The 26,437-nt window shown below is 40.7% G+C and overlaps 1 protein-coding gene across 3 annotated transcripts; it reads left to right on the forward strand.

Annotated features, from left to right (window-relative positions):
- Positions 1-732: 732 nt before the first annotated feature.
- Positions 733-25,064, forward strand: cherp (calcium homeostasis endoplasmic reticulum protein). Of its 3 annotated transcripts, none has more exons than XM_088349613.1 (21): positions 733-923; positions 2,892-3,065; positions 3,183-3,221; positions 4,901-5,088; positions 7,400-7,537; positions 7,599-7,750; positions 10,220-10,331; positions 10,409-10,498; positions 11,195-11,363; positions 11,445-11,602; positions 12,883-13,131; positions 13,200-13,392; positions 14,456-14,709; positions 17,843-17,976; positions 18,036-18,122; positions 20,407-20,568; positions 20,643-20,750; positions 22,689-22,786; positions 22,842-22,901; positions 24,608-24,733; positions 24,795-25,064. In XM_088349613.1, the coding sequence occupies exons 1-21, from the start codon at positions 899-901 to the stop codon at positions 24,830-24,832; spliced, it is 2,754 nt and encodes a 917-aa protein (XP_088205739.1). In that variant the 5' UTR covers positions 733-898; the 3' UTR covers positions 24,833-25,064. The 3 variants fall into 3 exon arrangements, with proteins under 3 accessions (XP_088205739.1, XP_088205740.1, XP_088205741.1); XM_088349614.1 differs by having other exon boundaries at positions 22,692-22,786; XM_088349615.1 differs by lacking the exon at positions 3,183-3,221.
- Positions 25,065-26,437: the final 1,373 nt, after the last annotated feature.

Here is a 26,437-nt window from a genome sequence, read left to right on the forward strand (position 1 = left end):
CTCCGCCCTGAATAGGCCTGATATAGGCAGATAAGCCAATGGAAAATTAAGCATAGGGGCCTCGTTGAACTCAGTTGGGCCCTGCTAACACAAAGAGAACATGTTTATTTTCAAATTTTTAAGGACATATCAAACCTCATCCTCAACATTCCCTCCGAAGATTTCCTATAAAATGTTAATGTGCTCAGAAAAAAACTTACACCACTTTCGTGACAACTTTTGTCACCAAGCAACAGATTAAAAACAACACAACGCATAAAACGGGAATTATAAAAGAATCTAGACAATAATACACATTGCCTCTTGCGGCATCCTACTGTCTTGTTCGCCTTCGTTTTTAAATCAAAGGGCCGTGATTCGCGGAGACGTTTGATGTCTTTTGACTCGACTGGATTTTCCATCTGAGAGATTTCAGACTAAAGCAAATAGATAAACTACCTTGTAAATATTGCATATCTGTATTAGTATTCTTTTTTTTCAATTTGATATTTTATGGCAAAATTATCCTGGAGTGCCGTGTCTGATCTAATTCGAAACTATATACACTGCGTTGTAACCAATGACCACTGAGACTATTTTATTGAATTATTAACAGTGAAGCGAGTAGAAAATGTATTTCGACATCGTACACAATGCTTTTAAACGTTTTACGAATTCCTTAAAAAAGATCAACTTCGCGGACATTGACCTCCAGTTCTATCACCTACCACAGCCTCGCTTATTTGGCGCTGTAGCAATATTGTATTCCAGTTCACTTCCGGTGAGCACAGGCCGGGCACAAAATGCGGCTCAATTTGCTTAACGTTATTACTGCTGAATGAGCTAGCATAGCGATTTTGGTAATATTTCGCTCACAAGTAAAACGTTCACACGCTTGGATAAGAAAAAAAAAAATACAATGGATAACCCCACGCCCCCTGAAGGTGAGAAATGTTCCTGTGCTTTTTTTTCTGCGGGGCGTTCATTGAAATGCTGGCTCGCATGTATGCTAACTTCTATTAGCGGTTTATTCCTAGTAGAGTCGTAAACGACAACTCAACTTTTATTTTGTGTCTCTAAATATAAATTTAAGGATAATGCAATGTGCAATTTTTGTGGCTTTAATAGTTTATTAAAACATTACGGTAGTGTTCGCCTGAGTTGTTTACGCTGGTGCAATAAGAGTTTCCAGACATGCATATCAGGTTAATTGGCCGGTCCAGGTTGTCGCTAGGTTTGGATGTGCGAGATAGTTGTCTTGTTTCCTGGCTCCCTACGACTGGCTGGTAAGCAGATCGGGATGCCCCCTGCCCACTACCCAAAGGTGGCTGGCATGGGCTCCAGCAACCCCCACGTCCCAAGTGAGGACAAGCGGCGCAGAGACTTGAAGAATGAGTGGATAATAAGCGTTTATCGAGCATAATTTGGTGTAGTTAAAACTAATCTTAAATTAAAACGTTATTTTGTGGTCTCCTCATCTTGACCCCTTTCTGACTCCCAACACTGACAAGAATTTTCAGTACCGTAGACCCCTGGGACATTACAATAATCTGCTCTGAGGTGCGGATTGCAAAATCAAATTGCTGTATGACGCGGGATATAACATATGCTAATTAGTTAATGCGTTCCGAACCCCTGGCATCACAGATAAAATCATTAGAATACAATTATTTTATAACGTCTGTTAGTTTTGTTGCTGTTGTTTGTGTTCACGCATGTACCTTTTTAAGATAGGAAGAGGGAGGCGACAGTTTTTTTTAAGTATTGTGCTTTGAAGTCAGTCTGTGTGTGCACTTGAACGGTGTGAGTTGCGATTTACAGTAGCTTTCGTGTGAATGTTCATACTGCTTGTTATTTTGTTATTAAATTGGCAACGGGGCTTAATCAGCGACTGAGTGCATCATTGATCACATCAAGCGGCATTAAAATACATTATATACTACTTACTATGTATGACTACTTACTGTATGAGCATAGCATTAAATAACATAAAGATAAATGTACAGGAAAGATGAAATATGATTTACCTCTGGCGTGGCATGACTTGAGCTGGTACAAGTGGAGTTGATGGGTGGATGCATAGGGGAAGGAGATGGCGGATTCAAATAAGTGACTTTAAAACCCCCATTTTGAAGGTTGTCTAAGGTTGAATTTGTTTCTTTAATCACCTCCATATTAATAATGTTCCTGATTGTCTGTTGGTTGCGATAATGCAACTTGGCGAGGGTAGCAATGCACATGTCTTTTTGCATTTTTTTTTTGATAATCGCACGATTAGTTTCCATGGTTATCGTGTCTTTGCTTTTCCCTTTAGCATCAATGCAACCCTTCGGACCCATAGCTAATAACTACAGTGGAAAAAAACAGTTTTGTATCAACAACTCTAAAGTCTTGACAAAGTACACAAGATTCTTCACCTAATAAAGCGAAAGGCATTGTGGGCAGTTGTACAGCTAATAGCATATTTGCATCTTCATGACACTGTGACGGACAAATAGCAGACCAGCATTTAATAAGACGTCGGCTAATAGCAGACATGTGTCAAAGAGACATAACTTGTCATACGTACTATTACTAACACAGTAAAGTTAGAATTCTTTAAATTTTTTAAAATGTATTTGTGGTTGCTGTAAACAAGGGGCCAAAATATCTTTATATGAAAATGAAAGACAGTGAGACCTTATCCCAGGGTTTATGCTACATTAAATTCACCCAGGCAGCATTTTGCAAATTGTAATTTTTGGGTACCCTAATTCAATTTGAACATTTCTTCCCTTTTAAAGACCAAAAACACTTTTTCCTTTTTTATTTTGCATTTTCATCCCAACGTCAAACAGCCATGCTCAATTGTTTCTATAAATACTGTTTCTGAAGAGGAAAAAAACATACCGTCACATTCCCTATTATCACAGATCAAGAACTCCGCAACGTGATCGACAAGCTGGCTCAGTTTGTGGCCCGCAATGGTCCTGAGTTTGAGAAGATGACCATGGACAAGCAGAGGGACAACCCCAAGTTCTCCTTCCTGTTCGGCGGCGACTACTTCAGTTATTACAAGTGCAAGCTGGCCAAGGCGCAGCAGCAAAGTATGTATTTCCACTCCTAAACCCCCATTTTTTTCATGCCAGAAAAAGAGGCCTGCCTCGGTTCACTTGTTTGTCGGCGTGCAGGTTTGCTTTAAAATGTGCTTCTTTTCCACTTAGATCCCTCTACCCGCGATGGGGAGGAATATAAACCCGAAGGTATTTATTTGGGCGCCAAGCTACCAGATCCATTCAAAGTATCAGCATTTCGCCTGTGCTCGGCAACTCTTTGACTTGTTTTTATTGCTTTTTTTTGTCATCATGGCATGAATTATTTTTTACCCGTATTTTTATTTTGCCGTGTTTTGGTTAGAAATGGGGGTATAGGGGAATCTGTATTGTTACGCATATGTTGTCGACCCATCCACGTGCGGTAATGTACGTGTCAGATTTATAAATAAATGAACAAGGAATCTTATCAGCATTTGATGAGCAGAGCAATAAACCAATATACAAACTAGCATAGAATAAAGTTAGTCTCACGTTAACTTCGAAATAAAGTCTATGCGCTGCTGTATCTGTTTAAAAGCATCAATGTTTAGGTAATCCCCCATTCTGAAAATAGTCTTTGAAATGAGAAAAAAAAGGCTGAATGGCTTGACTTGCTGTTCGCTTCACGGTTCACAAATTCCAGTTTTTGTAGCTACGCCAAATTAAAATCTTCGGTCTCACTATTAACCTCTGTCATGAGTCAGGAGTCCAGCTTTCCTGACTGCATCTCCAGATGTCCGGCACAGTAATACATTACATCAGGGGCCGTGAACCTTTTCAACCCAACGAGCCATGAAAGTAAAATGTTTTGATTTTTTTTCTCTCCCCCTTTTCATTAAGAGTCACACTATATGTTGTAAGACAAAATGAAAAAAACTGCCAAATCCGATCACCAGACGAAAGCTAATTATTCAGTGCATTTTATTATTGACGTTTGATGATTTTTGATGGGTTTAAAGTGATTTAACACTCGTGCTCATGGTTTTCTTTTGCTCTAGAATGAAAATGGTGAAAGCAAGAAAAGGACATTCAAATACAGGTCAAATGCCAATCCAAACCATAAAAAAGATGGAAAAAAGAAGCGTTTATTTGAAGAAAATCAGCTTAACAGAGGCTGCAATGATCATTTCAGCTAGAAGATGGTGTCAGCCAGTAGATTATTTTAAAACTACGGACACCAACCTTAAAGGGTGTTGTTTGTGTTAGAAATGCGATATTGCACTCCCAGCCTTAATGCAACAAATAGTTACATTTTATCTCAGAGCCAGATTTATTCATGAAAAAAGCCATGCCTGGTTCGTGAGCCATACGTTGCCAACCGTTGCATTGCATACTAAATGTACTCATAATGGGAAAATTCAGCAATTTTGAAGAGGAAAATCCAAAATTTGCGAACAGTGAATTTGTAAAACTATTTTAAAATCTATTTAATTTTATATATCTCCTTAGTTTGAGATGGAGAAATACTACAACTTTGTTATTGAGGGGTTGTTGTTATCCAACCAGAGGGCACTCCTTGTTGTTTGCCTCCATGTTTCACACCTGTATGAATGAGTTTGTCCAATGTTAAATTAATTACTGCCTTAAATCAGAAATGAACCAAAACCAGACCAGTTTTTACAGATGTAAGCTGTCACTGTTGAAGAGTTTTGTGCTTCAACTTGAAATTTAAATACAGAATGAAACGATATGTTATCTACGGCGGCCTGAAGAAACGCTCCTGCTAATTAGCATCCATGTTGTGTCGCTTTAACCCATGGAATAAGGATTCATTGAAATTGCTTGCAGCATCAACGTTTTTGTCTGAAGGCGTGGCCTCAATATGCTCAACTTTCACACTTGTGCAGAGCTCTATAACCCAGGCGCCTTGGACGTTCTGGACATACCGCCGCCTCCCCTGGCCATGATGGCAGCGCCGCCATCCTCCACCTCCTGTGCAGCCACTAAAGGCACCACGCCCGCCATGGACGACCTCATCCAGCAAAGCCTGTGGAACCTGCAGCAACAGGAGCAACATCTGCACACGCTCAGACAGGTATCCTTGAAAATGCTTGAATTATAACGTGTTATCAAAGATTGAAAAACATTTTGAATTTGGGGTGAAGTCTTTGTAAATGCAGAAGCTGCCCTTTTTACGAACGATATACGTTCCGGATAATTGTTCGTGAGTTTAATTTGCTCGTAAGTTGCTTCATAGATATATTTTGTACAGAATGTATGTTTAAGGTTTATACAAGTATGTACAAGGCTTGTATAAGTAACCTGTATCGTGTACTAGAAAATAAACATTTCTTAAAATAGTATATTCTATAAAGATAAAGTTTAACTTACTTTTGGAAAATAAGCTTCAAGAGGTCCTCCGTGTTAGAGAGTGGCCCAAAAAAGCGATCCAACCCTTATCTCAGGGATGTGATTTTTCCGCTAATTCGCGGAATTCCGCTTTTTTATCTCCAAAAATAAAATTTTAAAATTTCCGATTTTTTTAATTGGTAAAAACCCGATTTTGTCTCGACAGCATTCCATTTTGGTGTTTCCGTAACTGAAATGAAACGTACTTGCGATTGGTTGAAGTCTCCGTGTTGACCAATAAACGCGCTTGTTATAAAGGCGTAGGAGTATGCCATTGTTCATTTCTCACACGTTTTTGCCGAGTGTTTAAAGAAAGATGTCCGAGATCGAACGCAAAGATGCTCCGCGAGTTAAAGAAATTGCTAAGATCGTAAAAAACAAGTTTCGATCGGACTGGTTAGAGAAGGAATTATCTACAAATGTTGGTGACCCCGACGTGATCCAATGTAGCGAGCAGAGACGGGAGTCGTAGGCGGAGTGTCAAACAAAGGTGCCAACGAAAGCTGCTTTAATGACATTTAAACTGCCAATAACAAAACAAACACGAGAGTGGCTAGAACCGGCCGAATTAAGAGTCCCCCTAGGAACTCGCTAACTAAACAATGGTTCCGTGGGTGAATTATGTACAACCCACTACAGTACTTTCATTTATAGATAACATCTTCTGCTATAACAAAGACATTTGTGGTATGTTCTAATATGAGTTACTTTTCATTTGGTCATGATACAATTATTTGTTCATGAAATTTCACCTCTTCAACATGATTTATGTGTTAACTTAGTAATCACATGAGTTAGATATGATGATATTCTCAGTGATAGTTTTTAAAAGCAAAGGCAGTCCAATGTTTTTTAATGTGACTGATTTTGAGTTGACTTAAACTGTAATTTTATATGGGATAGTTCAAAATACATTGAAAATTTATGCTGTTGTTTTGTCTATTTCTTTGTCATCTGAGTGCATTGAAAGTACTTAAAAACACGGAAAACCCATGAGCTCCGGGGGGCTTCGCCCCACTTGTCCCCCCACCAGGGCACTGCCCTGGACCTAGCTGGGTGCCCGCGGCCCCCAAACCCCCGCCTAATTTTCAGATATTTCACTTTGGTCAAATCACATCCCTGTTATCTCAACCGCATCAAGCCTTCTTATTCCACTTGCATTTCAAAAGAAAATACTTGCCTCTTCTTTACACTTTAAACCAACCATATTGAATGGATGCAAGAGATATGAAACAATAAAACTGTCAAAGTTCTTAGCGCGCTAGAGATACAGTATAGTATGTTCCACACGAACTAGGAAGAGGAAGCCGGATTTCTTCGGGGTGGATGCTGGGTGAGCTCTCACAGAGCCACACGCCGGTAGCGGCAGAAAGAAGCACTACACTATTGTCGTGTACTCGGAAAAAGGCACACAATACAAAATATAACTTGCAGCAATGTCTGGATATTTTTCGACCTCCCGAAAAAAAAGTCTGTACCTACCGTTTTTGAGGAGTGTCTGTACTTAAATTAATGTTTCACAACAAGTTGGCCTAAAAATGACACGAACACTGCTCTCTGGTGGCATTGCTTTGCAATTGGATTTTTTTCGTCTCAAAAACATATACATTTGCGATTTACACAAGATCTAAAAATCATTCAAAAAATATACAAACGTAAAATTTAAAACGGCATATGAAAATTGCAGATATGTTTGTGGCGCTGCAAAATAGATTCACATTGGATTTTTTCTTTCAATTGTATCGAAGAAATTGTAAAATTGGCTTTGAAAGTTTTTGAAAAGTACCTAATTTTGGCCAAGAAAAAGCTTTACAACCCCTGTTTTATGTACTGCGGAAATATAGCAGAAAATGCCTAGGCTGAAGTTGTTGATTATTTAAACCATCTTAAATGAATTCAAGTCTCAAAATTACTATTAAGTCATTCTGAATAAGTTGAATAACATCTAGTTAAGGTAGAATCATTCTGTCACGTTCTGTGATATGTCCAACGTTTAGGAGCAAGTGAGCGCGGCTATCGCGGAGGCTGCAGAGCAGCAGCTCCAGAAACTGATTGTGGAAACTCAGCTGGAAATCACAGAGATGGACAACCTACTGCAGCCCATTATTGACACATGCACCAAAGACGCCATATCGGTAAGCGACCCCCATCGTAGAAAGGAGCCAACCGACGAATAAAAGTGGCGATTTTCATCAGGCCGGCAAGAACTGGATGTTCAACAACGCCAAGACTCCGCAGCACTGCGAGTTGATGACGTCTCACCTCCGCAATCGCATCACTGCTGTGGGGGCGTCTTTTGAGCTCCGCCTACATCTCATCTACCTGACCAATGACGTGCTCCATCACTGGTAGGGGGACTGGCAAATGAAAATGGAGGATGTGAAATGGAAAAAAACAATTGATATTAGCGGTGGGTGATACAAAATTTAGAGATTATATGTCTTTATTAATGCATATGCCAGATCATTTGTTATTTAAAAATACAGTGAAGAAAATAAGTATTTAAACACCCAGGTATTTTGATATTTCTCTCACTTAGAAATCATGGAAGGGTCTGAAATTTTCATCTTGGGGTGCGTATCCATTGTCAGAGATAAACTAAAATGTCAGAAATCACAATTGCATGATTTTTTTTTGACAATTTATTTGTTTGATACAGCTGCAAATCAGTATTTGAAAACCTGTGTATCATCGAGAATCTGACCCTGAAAGACCTATTAGTCCGCCTAATAGAAGTCCACCTGCACTCAATGTATCATCCTCAATCAGAGGCACCTGTTTTAGGCCGTTAGCTGCAAAAAGATATCTGTTCACCCCATACAATCAGTAAGACTGTAACTTCGCAAAGACCAAAGAGCTGTCCAAAGACACCAGAGACAAAATTCTACACTTCCACAAGGCTGGAAAGGGCTACGGAGCAATTGCCAAGTAGTTTGGTGAAAAAAGTTCCACTGTTGGTGCAATCATTAGAAAATGGAAGAAGCTAAACATGACAGTCAATCTCAATCGGAGTGGAGGCCCATGCAAGATATAACCTTGTGGGGTCTCAATGATTCTAAGAAAGGTGAAGAATCAGCCCGGAACTACATGACAGGAGTATGTCAATGACCTGAAAAGAGCTGGTTTGAAATCATGCAGGGCACAAAAGGTTACCCTGCTTAACACATGTCAAGCCCCGTCTTAAGTTTGCTTATGACCATTCGGATGATACAGAGGAGTCCCGGGAGAGAGTTTTGTGGTCGGATGAGACCAAACAAGAACTTTTTGGTCATAATTCCACTAAGCGTGTTCGGGGGAAGAAGAAAGAACAGTACAATCCGAAGAACACCATCCCCACTATGAAGCATGGGGGTGGTAGTATTATGCTTTGGGCGTGTTTTTCCGCACATGGAACAGGACAAGTACACTGCATCAAAGAGGGGATGACTGTGGCCGTGTATTTTGAGATTTTGGGGAACAACATCCTTTCCTCAATCAGAACATTGAAGATGGGTCGTGGCTGAGTCTTCCAACACGACAACGACCCGAAGCACACAGCCAGGAAAACCAAGGTGTGGCTCTGTAAGAAGCATATCAAGGTTCTAGCATTGCCCAGCCAGTCTCCAGACCTGAACCCAATCGAAAATCTTTGGAGGGAGCTAAAACGTTGTGGTTCTCAGCAACAGCCCAGAAACCTGACTAATCTAGAGAAGATCTGTGTGGAGGAGTGGGCCAAGATCCCTCCTGCAGTGTGCAAACCTGGTGAAAGACTAGAGAAACGTTTGACCTCTGTAATAGCAAACAAAGGCTACTGTATCAAATATCAACATTCATTTTCTGAGGTGTTCAAATACTTATTTGCAGCTACATCACACAAATAAATTATGAACTCATGTGTTGTGATTTCTGGCTTTTTCTCACAGTTGACATGCACCTACGATGAAAACGTCTGACCCATCCATGATTTTTAAGTGGGAGGAATAGCAGGGTGTTCAAATACTTCATTTTCTTCACTGTACATTTGTGGCTCTGCAAAAGACAACTCACACTGGATTTTTTTTCTAATGAGACGCAAGAAATTGGAAAATTTGGCATTGAAAGTCCTTAAAATGTGCTTGAATTTGGTCATGAAAAATGTGTACAAAACCTGTACATGGTAGTATAGATCGATGCGATCTGATACTTTTTGCTTGGAAATGATTGAATAATTTAACTCTCCCCCTTCAGTTAGTCTATATTTATGATAAAACACTGCACAAAGATTATAGGCACTAAAATGTTTCATTTCTTAATAAATAACTACAATTCCAACTTCATCTTAAAAATGAATTGAAGTATTTCTTTACTACTGTTTCTGAACAAAAGTAAAAAAAGCAGCAATGTAATATAATGTATATAACAATGTCAACAATACCTTCAATTGCACGTGCAAATAGTATAAATAACACAATCTAGATACCTTTTAACGGTATAAAAAATAAAATAGTGCTACTACAACTGTAACAAAGCAAAAGTCGGACCACTTCACCACACAAATGACACCTGGCATCATCTTTTTCTGTTGTTGGAAAAAAAGTCTACACCACTCTGCGCTTCCCGTTTGCCTCTGTCATATTTAGCTTATGATAAAATTGCAAAAAGTGAATAGTGGCCGAGGGCGCTAGGTGAGATTGTGTTATCAACATATTGAAGCAGTTCGTTGAGGCATTAGGTGGAGGGTGAAATATTGATCTAAAGACAATAGTATCGATCCGATCCAAGTACTTGTCTAGTATTAATATTATTGATATTTAGATCGATCCAACCACCTCTAATGGATATTGTCATGGTCTTTGCAGTCAGCGCAAGCAGCAGAAGGGTTTGTTGGCCGCTTTGCAAAAGGTTGTAGTGCCGATCTACTGCACCAGCTTCTTGGCTGTAGAAGAGGAGAAGCAGCAAAAGATCACAAGGGTGAAAGGCTCTTCTTTTCTTTGCTTTCAGTCATTTCTGAATCAATCCACTCTAGCTCTTTTTGCTTCCTCCCACAGTTGCTGCAGCTTTGGGAGAAAAATGGCTACTTTGACGAGGAGACTATTCAGCAACTCCAGAATCCAGCACTTGGTCTGGGCCAGTACCAGGTGAGAACTATGCACCTTGACGAAAAAAAGTTCTTTATAACAATAACTTCTAAAATCCTGCTTCTCTGGACTAATGACCATTTTCTTTCTTAACTTGAGGCTATATTAAGGGGAAAACATTAAAAATCACACACAAAATCTAATTATTTTTGGATGTGTCTTTATTTTTGTTTACAATTACAATAACATCATACAGCTTGGGTAAACATGTCTCCAGATTGTTGTGTTTGAGAGACTAGAGCTTGACTTTATGAATCGATCAATAATTGTTTGACTGCAAGATACTGTTATAAGCACCATCACATTGACTAAAAATCGCATATGATTATATGTGGGTTCATTTTGGGAAAATATGTCACTCCTAAACATGATACAAGTGCTCCAATAATCAATATCACATATGTATTTTTATACAGCACTTTAAGTGCCAATTCAACGCTGGAAAAGTTAAATCTTGAACTAAATCTTTTTTTCTTTTTTGATTTATTTGAAAAATATATCACTTGTTTTTATCAAGCGGCATTATCTTAGCTGTATATATCAGTAGCTAAAACAAATCCAAATAAATACAGAAATGCTTCATTGAGCAAATGTATTGTTTGTTTTGCCTCCATGGTGTGGAATTAATTGCCTGTTTTGCTGGTCAGAAAATGCCTGTAGTTGGTGATGGCACAAAGATTTTTTCTTCTTCCATAGGCCTCACTCATCACTGAATATGCCAGCGTGGTGCAGCCCATCCAGTTGGGCTTCCAGCGGCAGGTCCAAGTCCTCAAGGACCAGCATGAAGAATTTGTGGCCAGCCTAAAGAAGCAGCCCCCTCCTAAACAGCCGGCAAGTGCCACCGAAGAAAAGGCCATTCCGGCAGGTGAGGCCTTTATTTTACTTAACATTTGATTTGATATGTACGTGCATGCATGATGGCATTTTTCACATATACTTTCTCCAGCTGACACAAACCCCGACATGTCGGGTAATCCCCCTGTGGATTTTGATGAGGCACCGCCCAGATCCCAGGATCCCAGCAACTCCGGGGGACCTTCGGATCTCCCTCCCAAGCCGTGGTACGACTCCCAGCACGTTGGCCCTTGGAACCCCAACCAACCGGTAAAAAGTTGAAAGCTACTACCTACCCTATTTTCTTGACAATTAGGCCCACCTAAAAACCCCAATTTGGCTAGAAATTCCAGTGCACTTTACGTACCACAGATTACAGCAGATAATACTGGAAATGCATACAGTTATTACTAGTGTGTGTTACTGGACAAGGCTTCATGGTGTATCTTTGAGTGTGATTGTGCAACGATTGATCAAACGGATAAACATCTCTGACATAAAGTGCATGCAATGGGAATCAAACCAGAGTAGTGGGGATGAGAGAGCTGACACTTCTCAACTAGATCACCAGTGGCACATGTGCTATACAAGTCATTAGACTTTATCTCCAGGGTGAGTACAGGTGCTTAAAATCATTGAAAATGCTTTTTTATTGTTGTTGTGTTTTATAGATTTTAAAACTTTTAAAACTGCTTGAATTATTGGTGAAGTGCTTATAGTATATGTTTCTCAAAAGTTTTAGTCAATATACCACGCAATAAAAGAAGAAACCTAAAACAAATCTGCCTAAAAATGACACAGACATGCCTTTCTTCACCCCACGGCAGATATGGTATTGTCTTATGTAACATTCCATGACCCTATGGGTCGCCCTAAGAGGACGGGTGCATGCAAAAGAAATATTTGGCTCTGCAAAATACAAGATTCACACTTGATTTTTTGGGGGAAATTTGAAACATGGCTTTGAAAGTCCTCAAATAGTGCTTGTATTCGTCTATTAACCCTGTATCTGATTATCACATCAGTTTTACTCCCAGTGCCAGGAACACTGATTTGCATTGTGCATTCCGATAGGTTAAACAGTCTCTTTACCAACGAATGTTAGAAAATGGAGAAAACAAAAGTCTCCTACAAGCTCTTTAATGTACACACACACACACATTAAACTGAGGGGTTATTGTCGCACGTATGAAAAAGTGGAGGTACTGTTTAACCTGTCAGAATGCACTATGTGAATCAGTGTTGTGGCAACATGAGTAAAATAGTAATGAGTAATGAGATTCTCACATATACCACAGGTGGTCTTGTGGTAAAGTGCTAATGCTTTAACCGCCACTGCTCTGGTTCGATTCTCATTGCATACAATGCGGTTATGGTTAGCGGCTCATGTTAATGCATGGCAATAATTTTTACTCATAAACACAGAAACTCTAAGTCTAAATTTTGAGCGCCTTATGTATGAAGAAAAAAGACTATTTTTTTGGAGGGTGGAACCTTATAATCCGAGGCGCGAACCCCGCACGTTCATATCATTTTTTTCTTCCTTTCAGCCTCCCTTTGACCCCAATCAACCGCCCCCTCCGTGCCCACCCTGGAACAGCCATGAGGGGATTTGGAACGAGCAGAGGGACCCAGGCAACTGGAGCGGGGGTCCGCCCAGAGAAGGAGGGGGCCCCTGGAGCGGCCCTGACCCGGGTCCTCCTTCTTGGAATTCGTACGACCAGCAGCCTCCGTGGGGGAACCAGCCTGAGCAGCCCCCATGGGGGCAGAGGGAGCCGCCCTTCCATCCACGCATGCAGGTTTGTGACTGGGGGGTGGTTCTGCTGTCAGCAATTTTGATTGACTACAAATTTCTTGTGTTTGACAGAGGCCACCCCACTTTCGAGGCCCCTTTCCCCCCCACCAACAGCCGCCACCCTTCAACCAGCCCCCGCCACCGCACTCTTTCGGACGCTTCCCATCGCGCTTCATGCAGGACGACTTCCCACCGCGACACCACTATGACCGCGCACCTTACACACCCCATCGCTTCGACTATTCCCAGGGCGACTTCCCCAGAGGTTAGTGGGCTAGCTTTAATCTGTTTAGGAAGGAATAAAGATATTAGAAAGTTTGTTTGACACTTAAAGTGATGACATTAAAATTTGGTGACACATGAGACGAAAAATACAATTTTCAAAATATTCGATTAAATAATTTGAAATGATGACATCAACATTTGCAACAAAAGGCAAAAAACGTTCAAAATACTTTTTGTACAATAATGCATAGATGAATAATTTATATAAATAATATATGAAGTTTGCATAAATAAAATGACAGCATCCATTCACCATCCCATACTTGCACGGCCACCCACAATAGTTTAATCTATTTGAGATTTGTTGGATTTGATTGAATGATAAAAAAAAAGGACATTCCTCGAACAGGGGCGGCACGGCAGCCAAGTAGTAAGCGCGTCCGCGGCACAGGTTTGAGGTCCTGGAATCAAATTTAGTTACCATGCATGTCAGGTTAATTGGCCACGCGACCGTACTGAGGATAAGCGGTGCAGATAATGGATCGATGGATGGATTCCTCAAACCTAATGTTTTCCAACCCGAACATCCCTGATAGAAGTACGATGATAAGCAGATTGGCGCAATGAAAAATATAGCGTAATGGTTGTTTGAACGCAGTACGGCATTGTTAATGCATACTTAATAGAGAAGATATTTTAACTTTCACATTTTTAAGGACACCTCAAACGTTGCACCCAACCTTTAATAAGAATAAAATAAATGATAAATATTGCAAATAAATTCTTTGTGGGGCATATAATTATACTCCCTTAGTATTAAGATTCTCGATCAAACAAAGTAGCTTTTCAAAAAATGTAAATTCTCTACTTTTATCATTTTAATATGAATCAAAATCTCCTGGAGCCAGCTGGAATGAATGGTTCCACTAAAGCAAAGTTTGTTTAATTTTGAGCTGAAGAAAGGGTTGAAAACGTTTTTGCCACTTTGACCTGTCATAAAAAAATGTTTTTAAGGTTAATTACTCAAATGAACAAACATTCGACAAATGTTAGAGGTTACAATTTTTTGCGCCCCCCCCCCAATTCTCCTGACTCCACCCCAGATATGTCAGGACCGCCTCCTCCTCCCCACCACTCCAACCAGAGGCTGCCCCCTTCAGGCATGGGCGGCGATCACCCTCCCTGGGGTGGTTCCCAGCACCCGGAGTACGGGCCGCCTCCCCCTCACGGCTTCAACGGCCACTCGCCCCACGTGCGCCACCGGCAGCCGCCTGTGCCCGTGCAGGATGACCCGAGCCTGGTGCCAAACGTTCCCTACTTCGACCTCCCTGCCGGCCTAATGGCGCCGCTTGTCAAAGTCAGTCCAAATACAGTGGTACTTCTTCTTACGAGCACCTGTAGACACGAGAATTTTGTTACACAAATTTATTTTATTCTTTTTTTAAACAAAAATCCTGCTCGCTTTACAAACGGAAATCGATTTCATGAGCAGTCCCAAAAGCTACCACTAGATACCACTCAACACAAGAGTCGAACAGTTTGTGCATGCGCCTCCCGTAATCAGGCACCTGTATTCCGCAGCAAGCTAGATTTGATGGCATCTATACAGACGCTGCCTGACTTACGAACGAGTTAGGTTCCGGATGATCGTTCGTAAGTTGAGTTTGTTCGTTATTTGCGTCAGTGCTACATTTTGTATGTTTAGGGTTTATATAAGTATGTTTAAGTCTTGTATAAGTAACTTGTATTGTTTTATTCTAAAAAAAACAATTGATAAAATGATAATAGCCTCTATAAAGATTAATAAAGTGAGGTTTAATTTAATTTTGTCAGATGCACTTCAGGAGATCCTCCACCATAGTAAAAAGTGGCCAAAAAAAGCGTTCTGACCTTTTTCTCAACAGCATCAAGCTTTCTTATTCCACTTTCATTTCAAAAGAAACTGCTCGCCTCTCCTTACACCAACCATATTGAATGGATGTGCGAGATATTAAATAATAACAGTGTTATTTTACCTCTGAAAAGTGATGGGTCCCGGGACTCGCATGCTCAGAAATCTCTGGGTCCCAACAGAGATCTATGGGTGCCCAAAATTTAGTGTTATCGATATTGAAATTGTAAATCGACGACAAATATATAATATAAATCTATTTATTCGTTCAGTTTTAATCATCACAGTTTATTGGTAATACAAAGCAGTTACACTTCAGATTTTTCAGTTCACAAAAATATTGTACATTATACAAAATAATATTGCTGAAATATTAGTCTACTGTATATATCCATGCAGTTTTAATCATCACAGTTAATTGGTAATACAAAGCAGTTATCTCTTCAGATTTTTCCGTTCATATATTCTTCGTGGTTTGCTGTCCCGCCACAGTTGTAATGCCTTCTCAAGGTCCAATCCATTATTATCCTCCTCATAGCGTAACCAGGAATCTCGAAGCAACAAGATCTCGTTTGCAGAGATTGGCGTGCAGACAAAAACTCGAACCGTGAGCCCAAAACAACAATGGCGGATCTGCCTGACGAAAAGTTTGGAGTGCGGTAAATCTTTGTTAAAAAAAATATAATCTGGTAATAATGACAATTTTGCGTCAAAAAAGTTGCGTCCTGGGGACGCACGTTGATTTGACACTATGCGTCGCCAGCAAAAATTATGCGTCTAGGACGCAGGGATGCGGGCAAACGAGAACACTGTAATAAAAATGTTATTAGCGTGGCTGGAGATGGTGTAGGTCAGGGGTGTCAAACTCATTTTACCTCGGGGGCCACATGATAGAACAAACATTATTTCGGGGTCCGGACTAGAATACTAGAGAGAAACAAAAAGGGAGGAAGAAAAAGAGAGAAATAAATAAGACAAAGTGAAGGAGAGAAAAAGAGAGAGGGTGGGACAATGAAAGAGAGAAAGGGAGAAAGAGAGGGAGAGAGAATGTGAGAAACAAAAAAGATATAAAGACAAATAGTGAGAGAGGGGGAAAGAGAGAGAAAGAATGATATCCAAAGATAAATAGAAAGAAAGAGGGATGGAGAGAAAAGAGAGGGAGAGAAAGGGAATGGGAGAAGGAGAGAAGGGGAAAGCAGGAGAGAGCGAAAGAGAGAAAAGGAAAAATGGAATAGAGAGCAAAAAAAGGTAAAAAGACACAGAGGGAGAAAGAGACAAAGAGAAACAAAGAAAAAGAGACACAGAAAGTGAAAGAGAGACACAGAGTGAGAGAAAAAGGGAGGAAAAGAGAGAGCGAGAGAGAAAAAAAATAGATTCAAGTACACCGTCTTTGTGAGACGCACCTGGTTTTGGCAACATCAAGTGGACATATTTAGACCTGCAGCTCGTTTTTCTCTTTCGCTTCTCTGAGCATTGTCTCACGGGCCGGATTCAATCCCTTAACGGGCCCGATCTGGCCCCCGGGCCGCATGTTTGACACCCCTGGTGGAGGTGTTGAATTTGAGGTGCGCATTAATGATGTCAGATGTATGTCGCGAGAGTTACGTTTTTGAGAGTTTGGTGTGTTTACAATAGACTGGTGCTGGCGGTTGTGGCTCTCCAAAGAGAGTGCAAGTGTTTTAATATTTTTTCATGAACGAGAAGCAATCCATTACCCACACAAAACAACACGCTACATTGGTGGCAGCGGTGGATTACATGCGGAGCAGGAAGGGGAAGCGGATTCAGTTAGCAGTGGGAAAAAAGACTACATTAATGTCCTGTACTCGAAAAAAAGGTGCACACACTACAAAATCTAACTTAGAGCAATGTCCGGCTATTTTTTGCCATCCCGAAAAAAGTGTTCGTATCTACCGTTTTGCAAAAGTCAGATGGTCATAAGTATTGAAGCGTTTGTAGTCTCATTTTATCGTGAAAAGGGAAACCATAAGGTGTCTCAGGAAAAGGAGAAAGATGACAAATGAAACAAAAATAAATAAATAAATAAAAGAAAAACATGAAAGTGTGACAGCTCTCTAATGGAACTTAAGCATTTCAATATTATTTTGAAGGGTAGGCAGAGACGAATCTCCTTGGAAGAGTTTTGTTTTTAAAAGAAATTGTGGCGTTGCGAGTCCAGCTCAAAGGACAAAAGAAATTTATAATTGAAAACTGAAACAGGCAAAAAATGTGTGTTTACGTTAATTTAAAGATGCAGTACCTTTAAATTTAAGTGTACAGTAAGTGCTTGATTATCAACAAAAGTCTTGCGCCCTCACTCCTACAGCACTCCTTGCTTCAACTCCCGCGACTCATAATAAACGTGCATTTTATTTTGTTATGATCTTATTACTGTTTTCAAGGGTTCTTGTGATACGTTGGGAGGTCGGGAACAGGCCACTTAGTTTGAAATTATTTCATATTGGGAAAATTTGCAAGTTACATGAGCAATTCAAGCTACGACCACAATCCTGGAACGGATTAAGCTCGCGTGTGGAGGTACCACTTTATCCCAGAAATGTGTTTGCACTCCTTTCTGAATTTTGTTTGCCCACCCCAGCTGGAGGATTGTGAATATAAAGCCTTGGACCCCAAAGACATCCGCCTGCCGCCTCCCATGCCGCCCAGTGAACGGCTGCTGGCCGCCGTGGAGGCCTTTTACAGCCCCCCCTCTCACGACCGGCCTCGCAACAGGTAAACTCGCGTCCCATCCAGTTCTGAAAACCCAAAGTGAACATTGCCGTCTACTGCAGTGAAGGATGGGAGCAAAACGGCCTCTACGAGTTTTTCCGGGCCAAGATGAGAGCCCGCAGGAAAAAGGGACAAGAGAAGCGGAACAGGTGCGTTGCATCAATCGAGGTGTTCCGTAAGAAGACTGGAATTGGCTGCTTTGAGTGCTCAGTGGTTGTTAACTGCAGTACCCAATTTAGCCACCAGAGAGGGCATTGGAGACCCCGCAAATGCAGACCAAACGAAAACAGAACTTTATCGATTGTTGGTATTTATAGGGCTGCTATGACCAGAAACCTGACTAGACACTTTCCTAAGGCCTAAAGCACAATTGTGTATTTTCAAAAAAATGGTTCAGCTGTTTCTGAGTCACATAAATTCTCATACACAAATCAGGATTCATAAAGTAATGTAGATTTGGATTGATTTCGATAAATAAACCTTTTTTTTTACACTAGGCATTTTCAAGATACAATTGTTTGGTATTGTTGGAAGAAAAGGAAATGACAAAAAGTTCAATGAATTTATATACAGATATGTATATATAATATTTTTTTAATTAAATAAATGGATCAGCCACACAAAAAAGTACAAGAAACAATTATCAAAACCAAGACCTAAAGGACTATTTTTGCTCACTGTTCTTCCAAGATTAAAGAATATATCACACAGAATCTAATCTACTATAAATACAGAATCAAGATGTCAATATTTATTTACACATTTTGCAATTTAAAGATTGAAATCATTGTTAAGAATGATTTATAATTTATTGGACTGATCCTTTATTTTGCTGGATTTGATTTTAACAATTTTTTACTTAAAGAAGTTTTTTCCCTCTAAACCGTGTTTACAATATAGTCCAGACATTATTATTATACATTATTAGTTTAAGATTTTAAGACCTTAATTGAATTGATAGAAAAGAGATTTTATTATTATTCATACGTACTCTTGTTTACCAAAGCTGTATAATTTTATTGTCATTTAAAAAAAATGTAAAAAAGTACCTAAAAATTGGAATTTGTGTGTGTTTTTATTGATTTGTTTCTAAATATAACATGCAGTTAAACAAAATTGTTATCTGTATCGGCCTTGAGAAGCAGGATTTTATCCGTAGAAAAGAGAGCCCCAGATTGACTTGATCAAAAATGTAGCGGTCACTTTTGACCCCAATCTGTTGTTTAATTTACACTTTGGGGTGTCAAAACTTCTCAATAAGTGGGACAGATTTGGTAAGCTAAAAATGTAAATGGGCCGCTTAGTCAGCCTGGCATTCTTTGAACATTCTTTAATAATTTCACCTTACGTTAAAGATTTGCAAGGCTTGACGATCAGCGTCGCAACCTCGCATTTTCATTTGTGTCGCGGGGTCTCGTGAAAAGCACTGCTGTGCTGTTAAAACAGCTTCCATTTGTTTTACCTTTTCACAGCGTTCACTTCCAGTTAGATTTTTGTAATGCGCATGTTTGGTCTGGCAGTGCCCCTTGATATTATATTATATTTTTGAAAAACAGCCACCGACTCTTGGCAAAGTAAGCTGACTGAGTTGTTTCGGATTTCGGTAAAAAAATACTCCAATTTTCACTTGTCCTGGAAGCAGCGGCCGACTAATTCAACTTTCCTTTTTTCATTTACATTTACATTTGCTATGTCGGAAATGGATTGGGAATGAATTCTCACAGAGTCATGGGTAAGATGGCCAAAGGGCTATTATGTATGCCATTATCTGGTTAAATGGTGCTATAGCTTTTTTGGTACAGATTTATTCTATACTGCGGTCAACATCACTGGCAGGCCACATTATTAATTTTATGACGGGCGCCGGGCCATACTGGCCGCCGGACATGCCTGATTTACACCTTAAGAATTTTACTTTGTGCAGCTCTTTCATACTTTTTGTGATTAAGGACAAATAAACATGATTGGACATGGTTTGACCTGTGTGTTTTCCCTCATATTTACAAACAATATGTCAGGTAAGGAACAAAGACTACAAAGCAAAAGGGGCATCTTTATTCAAATACTACTTCCCTTAATATAATGGTTCTCTAGTGCAGTGGCTGGCACATTCGCCGAACACACGAAAGGTCCCCGGTTTGAGACTGGGTGGGAACATATGTTGGCCTGGAGAGGGATGTGCGCCACCGGGCTGTACTTGCCCAAGACACAACACAGGAAATAATGCCCATACGACTCTAGTGGTTAAGTGATCCAACCAACTAATATAATGAAACATTTGACCATGTTTTTAGCTACATCAAACATGCATAAGGACCATAGCTGCTCGTCTCTCACACTCATATAAGAGCCCATCCAGAGAAAACAAATATTTATCTCATAGTTTCCAATTTTTTTTCTTTGCAAATAAAATATTTTTGGGTCATTGCTCAGCGTTCGCATGAGCAGTTGTTCCAGAAGTCGCTCGGGCAGCCGGGGGAGATCTTCCTCCAGGTCCAGTTCCCGCTCCTCAAAGTCCAGGTCTAGGTCCAGATCCAGGTCCAGGTCACGCTCTTCACGTTCCCGAAGCCACTCACGATCATACTCGCACTCCAGGTTTGAGCGCGCGCACAATTGCCCGGTTGCATGTCTTATGTGCTAACTCGAGTTGTTTCTCTTTTCTTCAACAGGTCCAGGAGTGGATCCAGGTCTTCTCGGAGTCGCTCTCGCTCCAGGTCACGTTCCCGTTCCCCTGCCAGGAGGCGGCAAGGGAATAAGTCACGAAGCGCCTCGCCCCCGTGAGTACAGACAAACGCTCTGCTCAATTTAAATGCATTGGCATGAGGAGCCGCTTCCTTTGGCCTGCAGTCAACTGCCCTCCTTTCCAAGATACGACTCAAGTGTCACAAATTGATTTTTCCATCAACCTGTTCAAATACCTCAAAATGGATTAGTATTATCTTATTGTCAAAAAAAATATGCATTGTGTTCTGTATTTTTCCCTTCTAGTCTATCTCTCTCACAGTAGACATGTACCTCAGATGAAAATTTCAGACCCCTCCATGATGTGTGTGTCTGTGTGTGTGTGTATTTTTTAACACACAAACAAACTAAATATTTTAAACTTTAATCCACAAATATTTTTTTTTGGTACTCCAAATAAAAAAAATAATAACTTAAACAATATAATATATATCATCTCATCTCATTCGCTGCACCACTTATCCTCAGTAGGGCCGCGGGGGGGCTGGAGCCCATCCCAGCAATCATTTTGCAATGGGCAGGTGACACCCTGAACTGGTTGCCAGCCAATCACATGGCACACAGGGACAGACAACACGCTCGCTCATTCACACCTAGTGACAATTTGGACCGGCCAATCCACCTGAAATGCATGTATTTAGAATGTGGGAGGAAACTGCAGTGCCCGGAGGAAACCCACGCAAGCACGGGGAGAACATACAAACTACGCACAGGAAGTCCGATAGCTGGATTTGAACCCACACAGGAGGTTCCCAAGACCTTAGAACTGTGCCGCACACGCGCTAACCACTGTGGCGCCGTGCTGCCCATGCAATATATATCTCATCTCATCTCATTAGCCGTACCGCTTATCCTCAGTAGGGTCGCGGGGGGCTGGAGCCCATCCCAGCAATCATCGGGCAGTGGGCAGGGGACACCCTGAACTGGTTGCCAGCCAATCGCAGGGCACACAGGGACAGACAACTCATTCGCTCATTCACACCTAGGGACAATTTGGACCGGCCAATTCACCTGAAATGCATGTTTTTGGAATGTGAGAGGAAACCGGAGTGCCTGGAGGAAACCCACGCAAGCACGGGGAGAACATACAAACTCCGCACAGAAAGTCTGGAGCTGGATTTGAACCCACCACAGGTTCCCATGACATGAACTGTGCCGCACAAGCGCTAACCACTGCGCCGCCGTGCTGCCCTGCAAAATATATATATATATATATATATATATATATATATATATATGTGTGTGTATTAAACATCTGGATCAGATAATAAATTAAAATCTTGTACAAATATATAAATGAGTATTGTATTGAGAAGCAGGCCAGAGAAAATACTTAAATTTCAAGTTTTTTGTGGATACCGAATGGATGAAATAATCAATTATAATATTTGATATTAAGACCGACCGAGTTAGATACACCTCGAGCGGTTGAAAAGAGACAATATCCGGAGTTGGTCATAGCTAGTGTGAGTGGCTAACATAACTGCTAGCGGGAGAAACTACTAAAATGATTGTAAGAGAAAGCTTTATTTAAACAGAACAGCTAACAATAACAATAGTGGGAAGCCATAGCGTGCAGCCAAGTGGTTTACAAGTGTGCCTGAAAAAGACAGTGGAAGGAATAAAGTAAATTAAGCATGAGTTGTGGGAATCTGTGATGCCCCGCGGCATGGAAGATGGGTGTCACTGAAGGACAAAGCAGAAGTACTTAACAATAATGATAGAGGCCAGGGCAAGCCAAGGACTGCAGCCAAGTGGCTAACACTGGTTGGTAAAGAAGTAAACAGTGGGGGGAAAAAGTAAAAGATGCCTTAATGACTGCACACTATGACACGGCTGCTCGGGAAAGGTGTGTGACCCTTAAGGACGAGGCAGGAGCAGAGGAAATAGAATTATTTGTGCTCCATTTCATTGATTATTTGTTTTATTTTTTGTTCCAAAATGAATTAAATAATTCTTATATTAAATTCTAGCAGGTCCACGTCATCCGCGGGCGGCCCTGCCTCCAAAGGGCCTCCGGACTCCCGACTGGGCGAGGAGAACAGAGGACATCAGCTCCTCATGAAGATGGGTAAGCAATGACTGCTTTAAGGCGTGGCCAGCCTGTTCACATAACATGTCTTCAGGCTGGAGCGGGTCTGGAGGTCTGGGCGCTAAGGAGCAGGGCATCCAGGACCCCATTAAAGGTAATCCAAAACTTAAACTTAAACATGCGAATTTTGAGGAAATAGTACATTTTTTCGCTTAAATTCTTTGAATATTTCATGGGTACATTTCTATTATTTGATAATGCATTTTGAAGTCAGCATGTCTTGTCTTTGTCATTCTAGGCTGTGACGTGATTGGAGGAACACAAGCTCATTAGCAAGCCACTCGCCATATTGTTGTACGTGTTAATTAGCTGAAAAGTTTAGGAATGTTTTAAGTTAAGGTAGTTTCTGCGGTGAAAACATAAGCGTTTTGTCGCAGGTGGATGCAGTAATGGTAAGGCAAAGGGCGAGCAGTCAAAAAGAGGTTAACTGGCAAAAGGAGAATACATGAAGAGCCACCAACAGGGGTTAACCAGCATCGATCAACGAAAGGCGGCCGCAGCCTTGGCAAAAATGCGCTCGACTGGCTAGTCAAAAAACACAGTGAGCAGTTGGGCTGCACGATTTTGGAAAAAAAACAAACCCATTTTCAAATAGAAAATCGCTTTTTCTGTGCTATTTTTTGTGTCGTTGGGGAGAAACTAAACATAGTGACATGCAAACTTAACTTGAGATGACATACTTAGAGACAGAGAGTATACGACTGTAACAAAATATAAACTATAGATGTGCAAATCAAAACAAAATTACAGTTGAATAAATTGTCTTAATTGTCATTATACAGAAGGACGCGATAAAAATCCAGGGGAGCACTCGCTGGTGATCAGCTTTTCCTAGCGCTATTCTGAGTCTGATTTAATTAATTAATTTATTTTCAATGTAATGAGCCCTTAAAGCTATGAGCTGTGGCATTTGTTTTGGTAGCCATTTGTGCAAGCCCTTGCATGACTGACAGCCAGCTTACACCAGCCTATCAAAGTCGTGCACACCCATCTTGCAAACTTTGCCTCGTCTTTATTGGCTAGTACCATTATAACCTGCTTATGAATGGTGGGCAGTGTTTAACCATGGAATTTGACAATTCTTATTGGCCCAACACTCCACGACCCAAATAACAGACTTCAACTATGAATCCTTGAAAAGAACGCAGTGTTTAGCGGTTACACTATTGCACTACGTTATATGTTAATATTGATTTGATTTCTGTTAATCATGCAGCCCTAGTGAGCAGCCAGGCTAACAGAGAAACCACAACGAAAAGAGGCCATGGCTATAAACGCGAAGCCAACAAGTGCCAACAGGGAGCAGACAATACAGGAAAGCCCTTAGTAGCCCTGACATTAACGAGGAGCTAACTGGACAAAATTATACCAACTGCAACTCACACGCCACAAAACACAAATGAAAAGTCACAATTGCCTACCTCAAAGGACAAAGAGCGCACGTTGTAAAGGTGAAAGGTAAACAAACCCAATGCAGGTTTTGGATGTTGAAGCACGCAACTCCATCGAAACAGTCACAAGGCCCCAGAGACAGGATAAGCAAAGTTCCAATTTCCCAAAGCAGAAATAAATGCATCACATGTTGTGTTAATGGGTTTGCCGATGGTGTTCCTTCAATTATGTCACATGTCTAGAGCAAACAAGCCAGATGGATTAATTTTAGATTAGATTGCTTGAGACCCCCGACGCGTGGAGTATTTTGAAACATATTTGCATACTTGTGGGGAGGAACACTACACTTTATGTGCCTATCAAACAAAAAAAATGTGTTTTGGGATTACTAATGGCTACCCTTTAAAGGAGGTGACATCCGAGACAAGTGGGACCAGTACAAGGGTGTGGGTGTTTCCCTGGATGACCCCTATGAGAACTACCGTAGGAACAAGAGCTTCAATTTTGTGGCGCGCATGAAGGCGAGAGAAGAAGGTAGGAAATTGACATGCTCAGATTCATGTTCAAAATCCAACATGGTCGTGTTCTGTCGCAGTTAACCGGGAACCCCAGGAGGCTCCGCCAACTGAGTGAAGTCATCGAGGAACCGATGGGCATTGCTACTTGATTTCCAACCGTTTGCTTCTTTATTTTCTTTTTTCATAATTTTAACATTTATTTGTGATACTTTTGTAGATCGATTGCAAGTTGTATGCGTACACCCAAAAAATGAACTTGTTTTCGAATTTGAACTTGGCCTTTCCTGTTTTTGGCCCCAAGGTAACGTGAGAAAATTTGAAATAAAATTAGATAACAATTGTTGCCATACTGTATTCAAGTGACAATGTTTATAAATATACCACTAGAGGTCTTAGTGGCTTAGAAGGGAGCTGACGTACGTGTATTCAAAGAAGACACTATGGAAGCCCAAAGGATATGATTTGGAAAAATTCCCAAGCCCAAGGATAGATTTCAGCAAGATTTTGTAAATCCAGTAATGGACTGAGCTGGATTTCCCCAGATAGACTTAAAAGAGCAAAGCATTGAAGTTGGTCAGAGTAGGTGTAAATTTCTAAATAGTTGCTTACTAATGGCTAGTGGAAGAAGCGGCTAAAAGACCAGTCAAAGCTTGAATTCATCAAGTGTTGGGACTCGGAAGCAACAAACCCTATGACATGAGTTGCTAGAGAAGGAGACAGTGGTTTATGACTGAATCTTTAAACTGCTATGTTCACTTGCATGGGCAGCAGTGGAAGGCAAAAGACACAGACAAAGCAAACGTTATCTACACCGGGCGTCTGCAACTTGCTGTCTAGAGGAGCATGTTGCTTTTACGTGCTGCCCTAGTTGCTCCCGAGATGTTTCAGAAATGTTTGGAAATGGAAACATGTTTTGAGTGATTATTTTTATTTTAAGTTTTAATATTAAATAACTATTAAAAGTTAATCACCTCTTTTAAATTAAAAATTTCTCTTTTTAAGGTTTTCAATCTTTTTTTCGGTTCTGAAAATGTTTTAGATCTGTTATGGCTCTTTCAAAATATTTGGCTGCTGACCCCTGAGCAGCTAACAGTAGAAGTGAGTCATAGACTACGGCCAAGAAGCTAAACGCTTGCCTAGACAAGGAAACAGTGGAAAAAAGTGGAAACTGACTGAAACATTGACTCAGGGATGATCGCTTGCATGACACAGGACGGTTCAAGCCTTGTTTACATGGAGAAACTAATAATAGCATCTAACTGTGAGCTATATCCAGAATGGGATAGAATGTGTGGCTAGAGAAGGAAACATTGGGAAAATGGAAGATGCTTGAATCATGGGACTCGTTGAGCATCACATTTGCTGTATTTGGTAAATGGCCATTAAGTGCTAAAAGCATCACGAGGACAAGCTAATTTAGCAAAATGGTCATTTCCCTTCGGGGATGAACAAAGTATCTATCTATCTATCTATCTATTTTGGGTTCCGTAATAACATGATGGCCATGAGACATGTCAGCCTTTTCAACTTAATGATCATGCTTACGACATAGTACATGTGTTTTTGATTATTTCTTAATAGTGTGCCTTTTCATTGAAATATTAGGGATTGCAATGGCGGCACGGCAGCTGAATGGTTAGCGCGTCTGCGGCACAGTTCTGAAATCATGGAATCAAATCCAGCTACTAGCCTTCCTGTGCATAATTTGCATGTTCTCCCC

This window comes from Urocampus carinirostris, chromosome 12 (assembly GCF_059441175.1).
Source record: "Urocampus carinirostris isolate Australia breed hairy pipefish chromosome 12, RoL_Ucar_1.0, whole genome shotgun sequence".
NCBI lineage: Eukaryota > Metazoa > Chordata > Actinopteri > Syngnathiformes > Syngnathidae > Urocampus > Urocampus carinirostris.

Coding starts and splice junctions, on each gene's coding strand:
- cherp (XM_088349613.1), top strand. CDS start 899: ATGGATAACCCCACGCCCCCTGAAG. Junction 3,066..3,182: donor GGCCAAGGCGCAGCAGCAAA/GTATGTATTTCC, acceptor TTTTCCACTTAG/ATCCCTCTACCCGCGATGGG. Junction 22,902..24,607: donor CATCCAGGACCCCATTAAAG/GTAATCCAAAAC, acceptor TACCCTTTAAAG/GAGGTGACATCCGAGACAAG.